General features: G+C 42.6%; 1 protein-coding gene across 1 annotated transcript; it reads right to left on the bottom strand.

Moving 5' to 3' along the window:
- Positions 1–13,593: 13,593 nt before the first annotated feature.
- Positions 13,594–15,211, bottom strand: LOC306748264 (C-type isolectin Sp-CL4-like). The gene is made up of 6 exons (XM_079231413.1): positions 15,080–15,211; positions 14,751–14,862; positions 14,546–14,670; positions 14,284–14,415; positions 14,090–14,198; positions 13,594–13,803 (listed from the first exon to the last, which is right to left on the bottom strand). The coding sequence occupies exons 2-6, from the start codon at positions 14,821–14,823 to the stop codon at positions 13,736–13,738; spliced, it is 507 nt and encodes a 168-aa protein (XP_079087539.1). The 5' UTR covers positions 14,824–14,862; positions 15,080–15,211; the 3' UTR covers positions 13,594–13,735.
- Positions 15,212–16,904: the final 1,693 nt, after the last annotated feature.

Genomic DNA, 16,904 nt, shown 5'->3' with positions numbered 1-16,904 from the left:
TCTTCTATGCGCTGCCCATAATACTTCCAATCTGTCATTCCTGTAATGAATTGACTTTTGTCAGTGGACTTGGCAAATGCAATGCATACGAAGCAAAACAGTGCGTGGCGTCCCTGACTGTATGAAAGCCACTTTCGAAGTGTGCCATCTTCACAGCGGAAAACTTTCTGCCATTTGGGGTTACTTGTTGATTGTTGAGGGTGATGGTTAAAAAATAGCTGAAGGGTGTCTGGGTTGGGACGGGTGAAATAATCAATGGGTGGGCTTGGGGTCTCTGGTGAGAGAGATGATGTACTGGGCACAAACCTGGACGTGAAAAGGAGAGAAATAGTACGGAATATGTTTAAACACCCCTAATATGTATGCAGATGTTTAATTGTAACAGTAGTTAATATGTGTTTCATTAGTTTAAACTGTATAATGTGAAATGGGTCATTGTCTCCTTGTCTCTTATTTGATGTAATTTAATCTGAAAATGTCCATAAATAAGTGTTAAAAAAAGCAGGTGAGTGTGCTAGCTAACATGTTGTGGATAAACACTCATTCACTAAATGTTCAGAAACGTTGTCTATGAACTTTACTTGACATAATAGATAGCGTGTGGTGTAAATCTAGTTCTATAGTGTTGGAAAATAATATACTATCCTGATTAATTATTTAAAAAAACTCTGATGATTTACGGCCCACGGAATGACGCTACCTCGCCCGGACAAGGGAAACCGGGGCACCCACCCGGAGCCAAACCCGGGAGGGGAGCTCGACGGCGAGCGTCTGGTGGCCGGGCTTTCACCCATGGGGCCTGGTCGGGCTCAGCCCGAAAAAAGATCATGGACCAGCAACCCTGTGGACTCACCACCCGCGGGGGGAAGCATCGGGGTCGGGTGCTATGCAGACCGGGCGGCAGGCCAGGCGGGAGACCTGGGCGAGCCGATCGCCTGCGGCATAGACTAGCTCTAGGGACGTGGAACATCACCTCGCTAGCGGGGAAAGAGCCGGAGCTGGTGCGGGAGGTGGAGCGGTACCAGCTAGATCAGGGGTGTCAAACTCATGTTAGTGAAGGGGCCACATGCTGCCCAATTTGATCTCAAGTGGGCCGGACCAGTAAAATCACAGCATATTAACGCATACATAATGACAATATTTCTCTATGTTTAAATCATTGGTGAAGGTTTTTGGATGATAAACCCTATTTTAAGGTATTTTTACAATAAACTAGAAACATAAAGACCAAAAATTCAGACATCAGCCCACTGTTTACCTGCCTGGGCTCTCCTCTGCAGATTCCCTCGCAGTTGAGCAATATTTATAATAATGTCAGTGGTCTAATGAATTCTGACTCTGGGTCAATGTATAGCGTGCCCTAGGGCTGGGCGGTATGGCCAAAAATTCATATCACGGTATTTTGTAAGATTCTGGCGGTTTCACGGTATATCACGGCATTTTTTTTCCAAATAAACACATTAATTTATTGACGTCGAAAAGGACCGTCACCGCCATCGTTATTCACCGCTTGCAACTGGCCAGCAGCTGTTTTGATTGGTACATAGGGTGCTAACCTGGAGGGATTTAGGACCCAGGGGAATACCTTGATACTAGCGGAGCATGCGCGGCCGTAACAACTATTGTCATTTTTCAGCCAGCAGCAACATTTAATGTTTACAGTCAAAGATACATGTACAGCGGTTTGAGCTACTTATGTCTCATGTTAACTCATTTGATTCAGGGTGTGCAAAAAATGACATCGCCAAAAGGCATGATGGGTAAAGCCCGCCCACTGTGCTGCACAGGAAAAGACTTCTTCCTTCACAAGAAAAGTCTTCCTGTGTGGGCGGTGCCATTTACCCAGCATGCCTTTTGGCAATGTCATTTTTTGCACACCCTGAATCAAATGAGTTAACATGAGAGATAAGTAGCTCGGTCCGCTGCTCCTTCAGCTTCAAGCTGTGAATATTAAATGTTGTTGTTGCCAAACAGCGGTGTCCTTTATGACGGTATGTGAACAGTTCATACCGTACGCACAACTGAGACTGGTATACCGGTCGCATAGCCCTAGCGTGCCTGTTTTTCGGTCAGTGGTTCGAGACCCAGCTCAGCTTCTTTCTTTTTTCCTGCAATTTCAACAATTATCCCGCGGGCCGGACTAAACCCCCTGGCCCGGCTCGCGGGACATGTGTTTGACACCCCTGAGCTAGATATAGTTGGGCTCACCTCCACGCACAGCATGGGCTCTGGAACCAAGCTCCTGGAGAAGGGTTGGACTTTGTCCTTTTCTGGAGTTGCCCTGGGTGAGAGGCGCCGGGTGGGAGTGAGGATACTCACGAGCCCCCGGCTGGGTGCCGCTATGTTGGAGTTTTCCCCGGAGAACGAGAGGGTCGCCTCCCTGCGCTTACTGGTTGCAGGGAGTAAGGCTCTGACTGTTGTTTGTGCTAATGCACCGAACAGCATTTAGTTTGTCATTTAGGGCATCCAGGGCAATGGTCCCACCAAGTTTCAAGCAGTTTGGAACTTTTTCTCTGGGACCTTTTGACCTTTGAAAGTGTGAATTTGCCTGTTTTTCAGGTTTTTAAACCACTCCCACGCAGCGTTGCTAAGGGCTATCGTGGTAAAAAATAACATGGTTGGGCCCCATTTAGGAGTGGGTACAACATGACAAAGAAAGCTAAGCTCTGACATGTTTAGAAAAAAATGACCTTCAAACTGAACAATATTAACCCCATGACCTCATTGTAGGCCCCTCGCAGAGTGTCTGTGCAAAATCTGGAGTCTTTAGCACTAATCTGTGATATATTATGACCATTCTTAAAATTGACTGGTTCTCAGTGCCGTATGGGAGCATTTGTGACGATTGAGCTCATTTTGAGTAAGGAATCAAGAATCCTTATAATTCAAAAAAAGACAATTCGACTACATTAACATGGGCAAAATACTTAGTCTAATTGTCATTGACTGTGACAAATGGAGCAACTGTTCCGCCCATGTTAATGTTGTCGAAACGTCACCTTTTAAGTAAGGGATCGAGAATCCTTATAATTCAAAAAATGACAATTCGACTACATTAACATGGGCAGAATAATTAGTAGAATTGTCCCTGTCTGTGACAATTGGGGAAAGTGCATTTTTTGAAAAAGGCCTTTCAGAGGCCTTTCTCGACTCGAGTGAGATTTTGCTGGGTGCACTTGAAACACTTTAAAATCACTTTTTTACACAAAACTAGAGTATGGTGGACAACAGAGGATGCTCTACTAGGGCCAGTTGGTTTTAAGTAGCTAGCATGCTGCTACCGGAAGTTAGTTTTCTAGAGGGTCTAGAAACTTGTGCTTTTAAAATCCTATTTAGGGCTTCCAGGACAATGGACCCATTTAGTTTCAAGCACTTTCAATCTTTCTCTGAGGAGATATGAACCTTTGAAGGGGTGAAATTGGTGTTTTTGGGGGGTCTTTAAGCCACTCCCACGCAGCGTTGCTAAGGGTTACAGAGTCACATCCAGCATGGTTGGATTCCATTTGGGAGTGGCTACAACCTCAAAAAGAAAGCTAAGCTCTAGCACGTTCAGAACAAAAAAAAGCCCCGATCGGCCCAGACTCTTCAGGTGGTCTCAGGTTCGCTAAGTCTTACACCCTCTGCAAATCCTGGATTTCATGCAGCCAATTAAGCCTTTTGGTTGTTTTTAAGGGGATTTCACCCCATGATCTCATTGTAAGCCCTGTCCTGAGTGTCTGTGAGAAAAACGGGAGTTTAGATATTAATATTTAGAAGATTATGGCCATTTTTGCACTTGTCAAAAAAGATCAAAGGGCAACGCCCTTAGGGTCGGGTTCGGGCCCTTAACTTGCAGCTTTTGGCCGCAGATTTGAGATTATGTATGTTGAGAAGCCCCTCTTTGAATAGGAAAAGAATGCACATCTCTAAGTGGTTTTAAAGTAATTAATTTGAATTAAAAGACTTTTTTCAAGATTTTGCCATTGACAATTGGCATAATTTTGGAAGTTTGGCACCCAGCCAATTCCTTCTTGTGGACGTTTTAGAGGGGATTTCACCTCATGGCCTCATTGTGGGCACTGTCCTGAGTGTCTGTGAGAAAAATGGGAGTTTAAATATTAATATTTAGCGAATTATTGCAATTTTTACATTAACAAAACATAAGGGAATTGGGGTCAAATGTCACACTTTGGGCCTGTATTAGGGAGTCTTGCCTTGTAGCGTTTGGCCCCAGATTTCAGGGTTTGCATGTTGAGAAGCCCCTCTTTGAATAGGAAAAGAATGCACATCTCTAAGTTCATGCAAAGTAATTATTCTGAATTAAAAGACTGGTTTCAAGATTTCTCAATGGACAATTGAGCTAAATTTAGTAAGGACTCAAGTATCCTTATAATTCAAAAAATGACAATTCGACTACATTAACATGGGCAAAATAGTTAGTCTAATTGTCACTGACTGTGACAAATGGAGCAACTATTCCGCCCATGTTAATGTTGTTGAAATGTCATCTTTTAAGTAAGGGATCGAGAATCCTTATAATTCAAAAAATGACAATTCGACTACATTAACATGGGCAGAATAATTAGTAGAATTGTCCCTGTCTGTGACAAATGGGTCATTTCCAGACAATTGGGGAAAGTGCATTTTTTGAAAAAGGCCTTTCAGAGGCCTTTCTCGACTCGAGTGACATTTTGCTGGGTGCACTTGAAACACTTTAAAATCACTTTTTTACACAAAACTGGAGTATGGTGGACAACAGAGGATGCTCTACTAGGGCCAGTTGGTTTTAATTAGCTAGCATGCTGCTACCGGAAGTTAGCTTTCTAGAGGGTCTGCAGACTTGTGCTTTTAGTATGTCATTTAAGGCTTCCGGAGCAATGTTCCCACCAAGTTTCAAGCAGTTTGGACCTTTGTCAAAGGGAGTTTTTCACCTTTGAAAGTGTGAATTTGGGTGTTTTTGGGTTTTTTTAACCACTCCCACGCAGCGTGGCTAAGGGCTAGCGTGGTATACAGTAAATGGTTGGAACCCATTTGATAGTGGCTACACCTTGAAAAAGAAAGCTAAGCTCTGACATATTTAGAAAAAAATGACCTTCAATCGGAACAATATTAACCCAATGACCTCATTGTAGGAACTGTCCTGAGTGTCTGTGAGAAAAATGGGAGTTTAAATATTAATATTTAGGGAATTATTGCAATTTTTACATTAACAAAATATAAGGGAATTGGGGTCAAATGTCACACTTTGGGCCTGTATTAGGGGGTCTTGCCTTGTAGCGTTTGGCCCCAGATTTCAGGGTTTGCATGTTGAGAAGCCCCTCTTTGAATAGGAAAAGAATGCACATCTCTAAGTTCATGCAAAGTAATTATTCTGAATTAAATTAAATTAAATTAGTTAGTCTAATTGTCACAGTCAGTGACAATTAGACTAAGTATTCGGCCCATGTTAATGTAGTCGAATTGTCATCTTTTAAGTAAGGGATCGAGAATCCTTATAATTCAAAAAAATGACAATTCGACTACATTAACATGGGCAGAATAATTAAATATAAATAAAAATATTAATATTTAGGGAATTATTGCAATTTTTACACTTGTCAAAAAACATAAGGAATTGGGGTCAAAGGTCAAGAAGGTACACACCCTGTTTTGGAGGCCTTAACTTGTAGCTTTTGGCCCCAGATTTCAGGTTATGTATGTTGAGAATGCCCTCTTAATTTAGGAAAAGAATCCACATCTCTAAGTCGTTTTCAAGTAATTAATTTGAATGAAAAGACTGTTGAATTGTCTTTTTTGAAATACAAGGATCATTCCTTATTCCTTATTAAAGTGACAATTCGACTACATTAACATGGGCTGAATAATTAGTCTAATTGTCACTGACTGTGACAATTAGACTAACTATTGAGCCCATGTTAATGTAGTCGAATTGTCATTTTTTGAATTGTAAGGATCATCAATTCCTTACAAAATGACAATTCAACTACATTAATGTGGGCCGAATTTTATTCTAATTGTCCTATGTATTTTTTTATCCATTTTTTACAATTTAACGCTGGTCCGAGATATCTACGTTTCGACGCTGTACGAGGAATGGCGAAGGAGATACGGCACTTTAAAATGTTTTCGCGCGACCCGCCGACAACTGCCATCAATTGTCACTTTTGTTCCCAATTGTCTACCCCATTTGTCACTTTTGTTCCCATTTGTCACAAGACAAATGGGAACAAAAGTGACAATTAAGGCTGGCTACCCCAATTGTCACTTTTGTTGCCAATTGTCACAGCCCATTTGTCACTTTTGTGACTCAATAGTTAGTCTAATTGTCACAGTCAGTGACAATTAGACTAAGTATTCGGCCCATGTTAATGTAGTCGAATTGTCATTTTGTAAGGAATCGATGATCCTTATAATTAAAAAAAATGACAATTCGACTACATTAACATGGGCAAAATAGTTAGTCTAATTGTCACTGACTGACACATGGAGCAACTATTCCGCCCATGTTAATGTTGTCGAAACGTCATCTTTTAAGTAAGGAATTAAGAATCCTTAGAATTCAAAAAATGACAATTTGACTACATTAACATGGGCAGAATAATTAGTAGAATTGTCCCTGTCTGTGACAAATGCGTCATTTCCAGAAAATTGGGGAAAGTGCATTTTTTGAAAAAGGCCTTTCAGAGGCCTTTCTCGAATCGAGTGAGATTTTGCTGGGTGCACTTGAAACACTTTAAAATCACTTTTTTTTTACACAAAACTAGAGTATGGTGGACAACAGAGGATGCTCTACTAGGGCCAGTTGGTTTTATTTAGCTAGCATGCTGTTACCGGAAGTTAGCTTTCCAGAGGGTCTGCAGACTTGTGCTTTTAGTATGTAATTTAAGGCTTCCGGAGCAATGTTCCCACCAAGTTTCAAGTAGTTTGGACCTTTTTCAAAGGGAGTTTTTCACCTTTGAAAGTGTGAATTTGGGTGTTTTTTTTTTTTTTAAACCACTCCCACGCAGCGTGGCTAACCCGAATACTTAGTCTAATTGTCACTGACTGTGACAATTAGACTAACTATTGAGCCCATGTTAATGTAGTCGAATTGTCATTTTTTGAATTATAAGGATCACTGACTGTGACAATTAGACTAACTATTGAGCCCATGCTAATGTAATTGAATTGTCATTTTTTGAATTACAATGATCATCGATTCCTTACAAAATGACAATTCGACTACATTAACATGGGCCGAAAACTTAGTCTAATTGTCACTGACTGTGACAATTAGACTAACTATTGAGCCCATGTCTGTTAGAGATTTCCAGTCTGTTAAATAATTAACACACATAGTTATGAACTGATTTAGTCCATGGTTGGAGCTTTATATTATTGTTTAGTTTACATAATAAATTATGTAAAAAGGGGGATTGATAATATAAATCCTTATATTCTGCAGATATTCTCCATTACTCTTCATGCCTATTAAAGTTCAGGTTAGCGAGGTCAGTATAACACAGCTATGCAGCTGGAGTTGGTTGTGTCTATGCGTGTTGGCTGTACCACTCACTGCTTTTGCAATTGCAGCGCTGAGTACTTTGCTTGTGATCATTTAGTAAATAAATATAGAGAACGAGAGAAGTTGTTGAACTGAGTTCTTCTGGAGGCTACACCAGGCATCCAATAATTAGCACGCATTAACACATGTTAATGTAGTCGAATTGTCAATTTTTGAATTATAAGGATCATCGATTCCTTGCAAAATGACAAATAGACTACATTAATGTGGGCCAAATTTTATTCTAACTGTCCCATGTATTTTTTTATCCATTTTTTACCATTTAACGCTGGTCCGAGATATCTACGTTTCAACGCTGTACGAGGAACGGCGGAGGAGATACGGCACTTTAAAATGTTTACGCGCGACCCGCCGGCCACTGCCATCAATTGTCACGTTTGTGCCCATTTGTCATTCCCATTTGTCACTTTTGTTCCCATTTGTCACAAGACAAATGGGAACAAAAGTGACAATTAGGGGCAGGCTACCTCAATTGTCACTTTTGTTCCCAATTGTCACAGCCCATTTGTCACTTTTGTTCCCATTTGTCACAAGACAAAAGTGACAATTAGGGGCAGGCTACCCCAATTGTCATTTTTGTTGCCAATTGTCAAAGCCCAATTGTCATTTGTGTTCCCAATCGTCTTCGAGCCCTCTCCACCTGGTGGCGGGGTGCGAAATTGCAATTTTTCGACCGAACTTTAAAAAATCGCCACGCGCTCTCCGTTGGTCCGATTTGGCCGGCGTTTGCCCGTCCCGAAGTCGAAGAGTCGAACTGGCCCGCTGCGAAACCCGCTTATTTTTAAAGGGTTCTTTTACGTCCGTTAGGAAGCCCCGAAAAAAAACCCGTTTATCGTTTTTTGCGCCATGTTAGCGTGTGCCAATCATCATTTGGGGCCTAGGGGAGGGAAAGCAGGGCCTACCCCAGGCTGTTCTTAGCGGGGGGGAGAGGGGGGGGACTGCTGACCCGGACTGTGGACATCGTTGGGCGGTGGAAAGAGCACTTTGAGGAACTCCTAAACCCGGCCAACATGTCCCCTGGTTGGGAGTTCGCCCAACCAGTCTACATGTGTTCGCCCAACCAGTCTACATGTGCTTTGTAGACCTGGAGAAAGCTTTCAACCAGGTCCCTCGGGGGGGTTTGTGGGGGGTGCTGCGGGGGTATGGGGTGCCGGACCCATTGGCACGGGCCATCCGGTCTCTGTACGCCTGCAGTAGGAGCTGTGTTCGTATCCTCGGTAATAAGTCAGACACGTTCCCGGTGGGTGTTGGCCTCCGCCAGGGCTGCCCTTTATCACCGGTCCTGTTCGTGACTTTCATGGACAGGATATCTAGGCGCAGCTAGGGGGCGGAGAGGATCCGGTTCGGGAGTCTCGGGATCACCTCTCTGCTGTTCGCGGATGATGTGGTCCTGTTTGCCTCCTCGGACCGTGACCTCCAGCATTCACTGGGGCGTTTTGCAGCCGAGTGTGAAGGGATGAGAGTTAGCACCTCCAAATCTGAGGCCATGGTGCTCTGCCGGAAACCGGTGGATTGCTCCCTCCAGGTGGGGACAAACTGCCTACCCCAAGCGAAGGAGTTCAAGTATCTCGGGGTCTTGTTCACGAGTGAGGGTAAGGTGGAGCGGGAGATCGACAGGCGGATCGGTGCGGCTGCAGCCGTAAAACAGGCGCTGTACCGGTCCGTCTTGGTGAAGAGGGAGCTGAGCCGGAAGGCAAAGCTCTCCATTTACTGGTCGGTCTATGTTCCAACCCTCACCTATGGCCACGAACTCTGGGTCGTGACCGAAAGAACGAGATCTCGGATACAAGCGGCCGAAATGAGATTCCTCCGTAGGGTGGCCGGGCTCAGCCGTAGAGGTCGGGTAAGGAGCTCGGACATCAGGAGGGAGCTTGGAGTCGAGCCGCTGCTCCTTCGTGTCGAAAGGAGTCAGCTGAGGTGGTTCGGGCATCTAGTCAGGATGCCTCCTGGACGCCTCCCATTAGAGATTTTCCAGGCACGTCCAACTGGTAGGAGGCCCCGGGGAAGACCGAGGACACGCTGGAGGGATTATATCTCCCGGCTGGCCTTGGAACGCCTCGGGGTCCCCCAGAATGAGCTGGAACATGTTGCGGGTGAGAGAGAAGTCTGGGTCGGCCTGCTGAACCTGCTGCCACCGCGACCCAAACCCGGATAAGCGGTTGAAAATGGATGGATGGATTAATTAAAATTAATTATGATTACAAATCAGGTCACCAGAGTTAAAGTGTTTTAAGTGTTTCTGTCAGTGTTTATGGTTTATTGTCCTTGCTTTTCTTTTTTTTGAACACTTATTTATGGAAATTTTCAGATAAATTGCATCAAATAAGAGACAAGGAGACAATGACCCATTCCAGTATAGTAGTGTTATTAAGGGCTTGTGTGATTATATGTACAGTACATCAACGGACCGAGTTGGCACAGTATCTGCGCGCGGATTGTGGTGGGTCAGTCTGGACCAAAAAGTCCAGGGCCGAATGTTTGTCCCAGTCCAGGCCTGACCCGTTCTGTTTTACACAAAGTCAATAACAACACAATATAAATACAACGTACGTTTGGGAGACCACGTTTTAGTTTTTTGTGTCCCAAATGCTTTGACCCACGTAGAGCATGTTTTCATTCCTGTGCTGAAGTAAGCAATGAGACGACATGAACCAAAGGAACATTTGAAAAGTTCATTTCAGGACTTGAGTCAGTTGAATATTATGTGCCAACCCCACCCTTCAATTTACCATCTTTGGCAATACTCATTGATGTGAACTGCCTCCTGGCTCAGAAGGAGCGTGGAGTGGAGCCGCTGCTCCTTCGTGTCGGAAGGAGTCAGCTGAGGTGGTTCGGGCATCTAGTCAGGATGCCTTCTGGACGCCTCCCATTAGAGGTTTTCCAGGCACGTCCAACTGGTAGGAGACCCCGGTGAAGACCCAGGACACGCTGGAGGGATTATATCTCCCGGCTGGCCTTGGAACTCCTCGGGATCCCCCAGAATGAGCTGGAAAGTGTTGCGGGTGAGAGGGAAGCCTGGGTCGGACTGCTGAACCTGCTGGACCCGACCCCGGATAAGCGGTTGAAAATGGAAGGATGGATATTTTATTCGTGATACTTTCATTATCTAAATACTTTGCAAATAAGTGCGGCGTCTCTCTGTCAGATGTGTCTATTAAAAGTGTCAGTAGATGCCAAGAAAAGCCTGTCTGCCTCCGAGTTTGGGCTCTCAACACCCAGGCCTGTACACTAGTATAGTCCACATGAAGTTGATACAGTAGCCTGTTAAAAAACAAACATCTGATGCGAAAACAATAACAATGAAAGAACGTCCCCTCCTGAGAGTTAAAGCCACAGTCAGTCACAATATCAGTGATGGAGTTTAGGAAACAAAAGCCCCTTAGATACGTGATAATGGACGTTTCAATCCGAATTCACGTGATCTATTTCCTGCTTTCCAGACAACGTAGTAGCTCACTTTTTAAGTCCTGACTGTGCAGACAATAACTCAAAGGCTTTGTACTCGTTGTGACATAATATCCTCAGCATGAACAGGCTGCACGTTTGGATTCTTCAGTTTCTGCTGCCCTCTTGTGGTTGGTCGGTTGCAGTCAGTTAAGAGCTGATCTTCTTTTCCGGGACTTTATTGATTAAAAGAAACATATCAAATATGATGAGCCTTTTACTTTGAAAGGTGCTACAATTAAAATCCGATCTTTTGCTGTGTACATCTGTGTAAATGAGTGATGTCTACCTGAGCAGAGCATGATCACATTCTCCTCTTATCTCTGTCAGCACTGTTGTCATTGTTTGCACTGTTCATGCTGCTAGCATCGTTAGCGTCTAGCCCCTGGCTTAGCTGTCGCCATGTTGAGAGCTGTGTGGAGGCAATCCCTAAATTAATTCTAAACTTGTAATTTAGCACCTTTTAATGAATGTAGAGTTCACACAGCATGGTGTCACCATGGAATATTTTGCAGAACAGAGAAGAATTCATATTGCTGAACGTGAATAAATGAAACAAGACACTGGAACTTGAATGCTGAAGCGTTTATTGCAGTAAAGTTAAGAAGCGTGTGTTTTGCAGGTTATTGGGAAACAGACTGGTCCTCCTGCAGCTCAGCTGTCGATGTCGACGCTGATTGAAAATGTGAAAGCCAACAGCAGTAGATGATGATCACACCTCCTTGGAGCACATGAAGGCGTTCTTATCTGCGCAGTTGTCATCGTTCCAGAATTCCCAGTCTGAAAAGAAATGACAGAACACATCACATTCAGTGGCATCAGGAGTTTCAGTGTAAAACATCCTTTCAGTGGTTCATCAAACACATTGTGAGCATTACAACTGAATAATCCTGTTGGTTCACACATTTAGTCACATGTCCTGCTTTGCACATGCTGAATGGTGTGCAAACATACAGCATATATATGTTTATATATATATATATATACATATATATATATATATATATATATATATATATATATATATATATATATATATATATATATATATATATATATATATACCACCAGGAGCAAAGTATTGATACACTGAAGCATCTTGTGATCTTGTGTTACAGCTCACTTTTAAAAGACTTAACTTGCCTTAAAGCCAATGAATAGACACATTTGCAGCATGTTCCTATACCTGTACAGTCTGCATGTTCTTCACATTACCTCCAAAAAAAGTGTTTTGCTCTTTGCTTCTTTGTGACATGATCTGATTTAATAACGGATTCAGGAACGTCTGCTGACCTCGAGCGACAGACGGTGAGCTATAAAAGGTGATTTACGAACATCTTTTCCGATGTAAATGTTCAGGTGGGCTGACAGTGAATGGAGAGCCCCCTAGTGGGCTAATCTCACCACGGTTGTGGTTAAGCCTAATCCTCATTTGATGCAATTTATGGAATCAGCCACTAAAGTCCCACGCTAGCACATCCCCGTCCTTACTGGGACTAAGGCAGCGTGGAAGAGACTTGGGGGAGAAGAGGGGAGGTAAGGGTGCAAATGGTTACCTACTCCACGTTACCAGTATGATACCAGTACGGTCTAATGTAATCCCACACAACAGTTTCTGGTATCTCTGTCAGAGGGACGCTACTGTAACACTCGCTGTGGTCATTTTTAAGGCTGTATTCTTGCTTTGTATATATTATTATATATAGTAAGTAAACATGTCTTGGACTGAGCGATTGTTATATAAAACTGTAAATCATAGCTTGTTTTATGAAGAAGAAAAAAAAGCAATATACATGTGAAATATATGGTTTAGTACATGAAAAAGCATCTGAACAAAATCTCACATGTGTAACTTTTATTATAACACCAAAATGATTCAAATAGCCCTAGTAGTTGCAGAGATACACCCTTTTTAGTTTGGGTATGCAATTTTCGAGGAAAGGGCCTAAAATAGGGAAAATATTTACATTTTTGTTTACTTTGGGTCACTTTAGGAAAAGTCATACAATTTCAGGCTTAAAGAATGACGTTTAGGGAATATTTATTGCTGTCAAATGCCAAATTGGGTCAAATTTGACCCTAAAACGAGTAAACAAACCAGGAATGTCTCTCCAGAGCCAGTGCTTTTGGTCCGTTCTGCGCTACTGTAGGAACATGGAAATTTACATATTTTTCAGAATCAATTCATTGTTGGAATTGGACTTTTCCGGGACTTTATTGATTAAAAGAAACATATCAAATATGATGAGCCTTTTACTTTGAAAGGTGCTACAATTAAAATCCGATCTTTTGCTGTGTACAGCTGTGTAAATGAGTGATGTCTACCTGAGCAGAGCATGATCACATTCTCCTCTTATCTCTGTCAGCACTGTTGTCATTGTTTGCACTGTTCATGCTGCTAGCATCGTTAGCGTCTAGCCCCTGGTTTAGCTGTCGCCATGTTGAGAGCTGTGTGGAGGCAATCCCTAAATTAATTCTAAACTTGTAATTTAGCACCTTTTAATGAATGTAGAGTTCACACAGCATGGTGTCACCATGGAATATTTTGCAGAACAGAGAAGAATTCATATTGCTGAACGTGAATAAATGAAACAAGACACTGGAACTTGAATGCTGAAGCGTTTATTGCAGTAAAGTTAAGAAGCGTGTGTTTTGCAGGTTATTGGGAAACAGACTGGTCCTCCTGCAGCTCAGCTGTCGATGTCGACGCTGATTGAAAATGTGAAAGCCAACAGCAGTAGATGATGATCACACCTCCTTGGAGCACATGAAGGCATTCTTATCTGCGCAGTTGTCATCGTTCCAGAATTCCCAGTCTGAAAAGAAATGACAGAACACATCACATTCAGTGGCATCAGGAGTTTCAGTGTAAAACATCCTTTCAGTGGTTCATCAAACACATTGTGAGCATTACAACTGAATAATCCTGTTGGTTCACACATTTAGTCACATGTCCTGCTTTGAGCAGGCAGACAAAGGACCCCATGCAGGACACTGTTTGTCTTAAAGTGCTCGTTTCAACTTAATGGAGGTCACCTGTTCAGGAGTAGGTGCACGTTCATGATAAGTGATCATCAGTTGAATTAATCTCTTTTTCCTTACCTTTGTGGTTCATCTCGACGCAGTTTTCTTGTCCATCAAAATTGTCTGGCTGACCAGGGTACCATTTAGCAACCTTGACCTCAGATCCATCGGCGAATTTGAACCCGTCCTGATGAACACAAAGGTGGGGGTCAGTGAAGACATGTGACACATTATCCTATCCGTCTGATCACAGTGAGATGTTCGCTGCTTACCCCGGATCTTTTGACTCCAATCCAAACAGGTTTCAATTCATGGTTGTCACGGCGACTGATACAAACGGAGTTCCACAACTCTTCTTCAGTATGCATTGCCACCAGGTCGCTGTCTAAGCTGTTGCAGTGTTCCTGAAATCAACAGAAATGGGAGTGTGAGTCTTCACCAGCACATTTATCATCACATACAACCGATGAGGATAGATTCATTAGAATTAGTATATGTGTCTAATGTGTGTCATAAAATGTGTGTTTGCTTCACCCGTGCTTCATCGAAGGATTTTGGAGTCTGGAAGAATTTAGCACAGCATTCGTCATCAATGCGGCTCCATCCGTCACCACAAGGAACATCTTTAAATTCAGCACATTTTAACTGAAGTTCTTCAGCTGTGGGAAGACAAGAGCTTTACTCACCAAGTGTCTTGGGTTTTAGTTCAATAACGTGTTGGTGACGGAGTGGTACTTACTGTCCCATATGGCTGTGACAGAGTTCAGGATGCCCACCGACAGCAGGACAGCTGTTACCACAGTTAGATGCATGACTCTCTCCGTCTTAGTGCTGCTCAGCTGGAATATGACCTGCAAATGTGACAGTACTCACTTTGAATATTTGCTAGACTATTTCTTCACCGGGACAGTCACGTCCGGGAGTCACAACAAGACTACATGTTTTATTAGGATTTAGTTATCGTACAGATTAAATAAGATATAACGTGTTGATTAGTTTGAAGTAGTTAATAGAGTAGAATGTAATCATGAGCCTAACAGACTTCAGTGAAGAGAAGGAGAAGCTCACCACAGATGTGTTCTGGTTCCTCGTTGCTCCTCGGTCTGATTGTCAGGCGGCTCCTTCTCTCACTTTTAAACTCACACCTCGTGCCCTGTGGACTGGGCAATGCTCTGCTAATGTCACCAAATGGATCATTAACACATAATTAATTAGAAAGATAAACACAGTGTCAAAGAATCATCAGGCAACTGAGAGACAGACTCTTGTTTAAGGTGTGTGTGGGGAAAACAACTCAGTTCATTTTCATATCAGCCTGGTGCAGCAGTTTGTGATCAGAAACCCCCTGAAGCCACAGTGTAACTCAAACAGTGGTTTAAATAAACGTAGCTGTGACAACACCATTGTTGAAACTCCCTGAAGTCATTGGACTGAATCATCTGAATCAGCACACTTTGTGGAATAGTCTTAAAAAAATGAAGTACTTTTCCATAACCTTATGTATTGTGTTATTCAACTTGCAGTTAGTGCTCACTCCAGTGGGATAACCTTAATAGTTTGTCTGTGTTTCTCGCTTCATGTATTCATGTTGTTATTGTTGACAGTCCAGCTTTAAGGCAGACATCACTGTTCATATGTGCAGTTTATGGCTCATATGGAATAGTGGCTGGTTGTAAAAGTCTGTAATATGATCATTGTATGAGCTTAAAGTGTTTGTCTGTGAAGGACGATGTGTTCACAGATGCTTGTCATTGTTATGAGAACAGAAAATAGTTCCAAGTAAAAATACAGTATGTCAGAAACTTTTACCTGTAGTTCCATGACGTTAAAAGAAGATTTCCTGCCTTTCAAATTAATGCATTTTTTTTTTACGTGGAAATATGACACCAGTTAAGTCAGAAATAGAAGAAGTCGAAGCTTCAGAACACAATTTCAACAGAGAAGTTGAGATATTCCTTCATGGGAGTTTCAGCTACAGCCAGCATTCAACTATCAGAATAATCATCTCACTCAGGAAAGTAGTGCCTTCATTCAACTTTTTTCTAACTTTTATATTTTTCAAAAATCTTACGCTTTTTACAGATATTTTTTTTTACAAAGAAACTCAATAGAGAGAATCTTCAAATCCTCTTAAACCTACTCGACACTGAACTCCATCTCCTTCTGCATACTTTCAGCGAGACTTTGAACTATTAAACTTACCGACAGTTGAGAGTCTTTTACGCTTCACCTGTTCCAGTGGTGGATTGGCCATAGGAAGTACCGGGAGTTTTCCCGGTGGGCCGGTCAGTAATGGGCTGGCAGTGGCTGACCTTTTTCTTTTTTTTTTGTATATAAAGACGCATAAGAGGCCCAGTGGCCCTATGATAGGCCCAGTTGTCCCGCCCACGCATTTTCCAGACCCCCCTCGTCCAATCACCTTTAATGATGAGCTAATGACACATCATTAGCAATCTATGAGAGAAGAGAAAGAAAAAATGGAGAAAAAACGAAAAGGCGGTGCAGAAAAACTGAGGGAAAAGAAGAAAAAAAGCTCTCGCAACTGATGCTGCTGAGAGCAGAAATATAATAAACATGTGTGCTGCTGTGGGGACAAGTTACAACATACAGGAGGGGGAGGAGGAGATTGGTGGTGGTGATTGCAGGCAGGCCTGGACTGGGACAAAAATTCGGCCCTGGACTTTTTGGTCCAGACTGGCCCACCACAATCCGTGCACAGATACTGTGCCAACTCGGTCCGTTGATGTACTGTACATATAATCACACAAGCCCTTAATAACACTACTATACTGAATAATATCCCTTGATATTCTGGAGCATTGAATAAAATAAATGATGACTACACAGTATGTTGCTCCCTTGCTCTTAAGAAGGATATTGGAGGAAGGATTTA

Source organism: Taurulus bubalis (assembly GCF_910589615.1).
Source record: "Taurulus bubalis genome assembly, chromosome: 15".
NCBI lineage: Eukaryota > Metazoa > Chordata > Actinopteri > Perciformes > Cottidae > Taurulus > Taurulus bubalis.
The sequence above is the reverse complement of the archived record's forward strand: the minus strand, read 5'-3'. Positions and strand labels throughout refer to the sequence as shown.